A 392-nucleotide genomic window follows, 5' to 3' on the forward strand; every position below is an offset into this window, starting at 1 on the left:
TAAACAGATCGACCGACAAACAAATACACACTCGCACACCAAGCAGCCTAGCCCCCCCCCCCCCCAACAGCACTCACGGCCTGTCCGTCCCCTCATCCTCCGCCAAACCCTTCACCCTTCACTGTGTAAGTAACCCTAAAGGAACTCCCTGTCTCAGCGAGTGGACGTGGTGAGCGACCTGTGTTTGGCGGGCGGAGAGTGCCGTCTCACAGCGCCCCTTCCCGCCACCTCCCTCACCCTGGGCGTGGCGGCTCCCCTGCAGGTGGGCGGCCTGGCCAACCCGCCGCCCGACCACCACGACCACGGCTGGCCGGCGCCCCTTACCGCCCGCGCCTTCCTCGGTTGCATCCGAAACCTGCGCGTCAATGGCGAGGTAAGTAAGACCGAGAGCG

The 392-nt window shown here is 65.3% G+C and overlaps 1 protein-coding gene across 1 annotated transcript in view; it reads left to right on the forward strand.

Annotated features, from left to right (window-relative positions):
• LOC119586935 (putative neural-cadherin 2) overlaps positions 1-392 on the forward strand; it is a gene marked incomplete at its 5' end in the record, with an annotated part of 72,205 nt that overhangs the window by 46,280 nt on the left and 25,533 nt on the right. The window contains 1 exon segment of the mRNA XM_037935667.1: positions 158-373. Coding sequence (XP_037791595.1) covers positions 158-373 — 216 coding nt within the window.

This window comes from Penaeus monodon, chromosome 22 (assembly GCF_015228065.2).
Source record: "Penaeus monodon isolate SGIC_2016 chromosome 22, NSTDA_Pmon_1, whole genome shotgun sequence".
NCBI classification, from domain to species: domain Eukaryota; kingdom Metazoa; phylum Arthropoda; class Malacostraca; order Decapoda; family Penaeidae; genus Penaeus; species Penaeus monodon.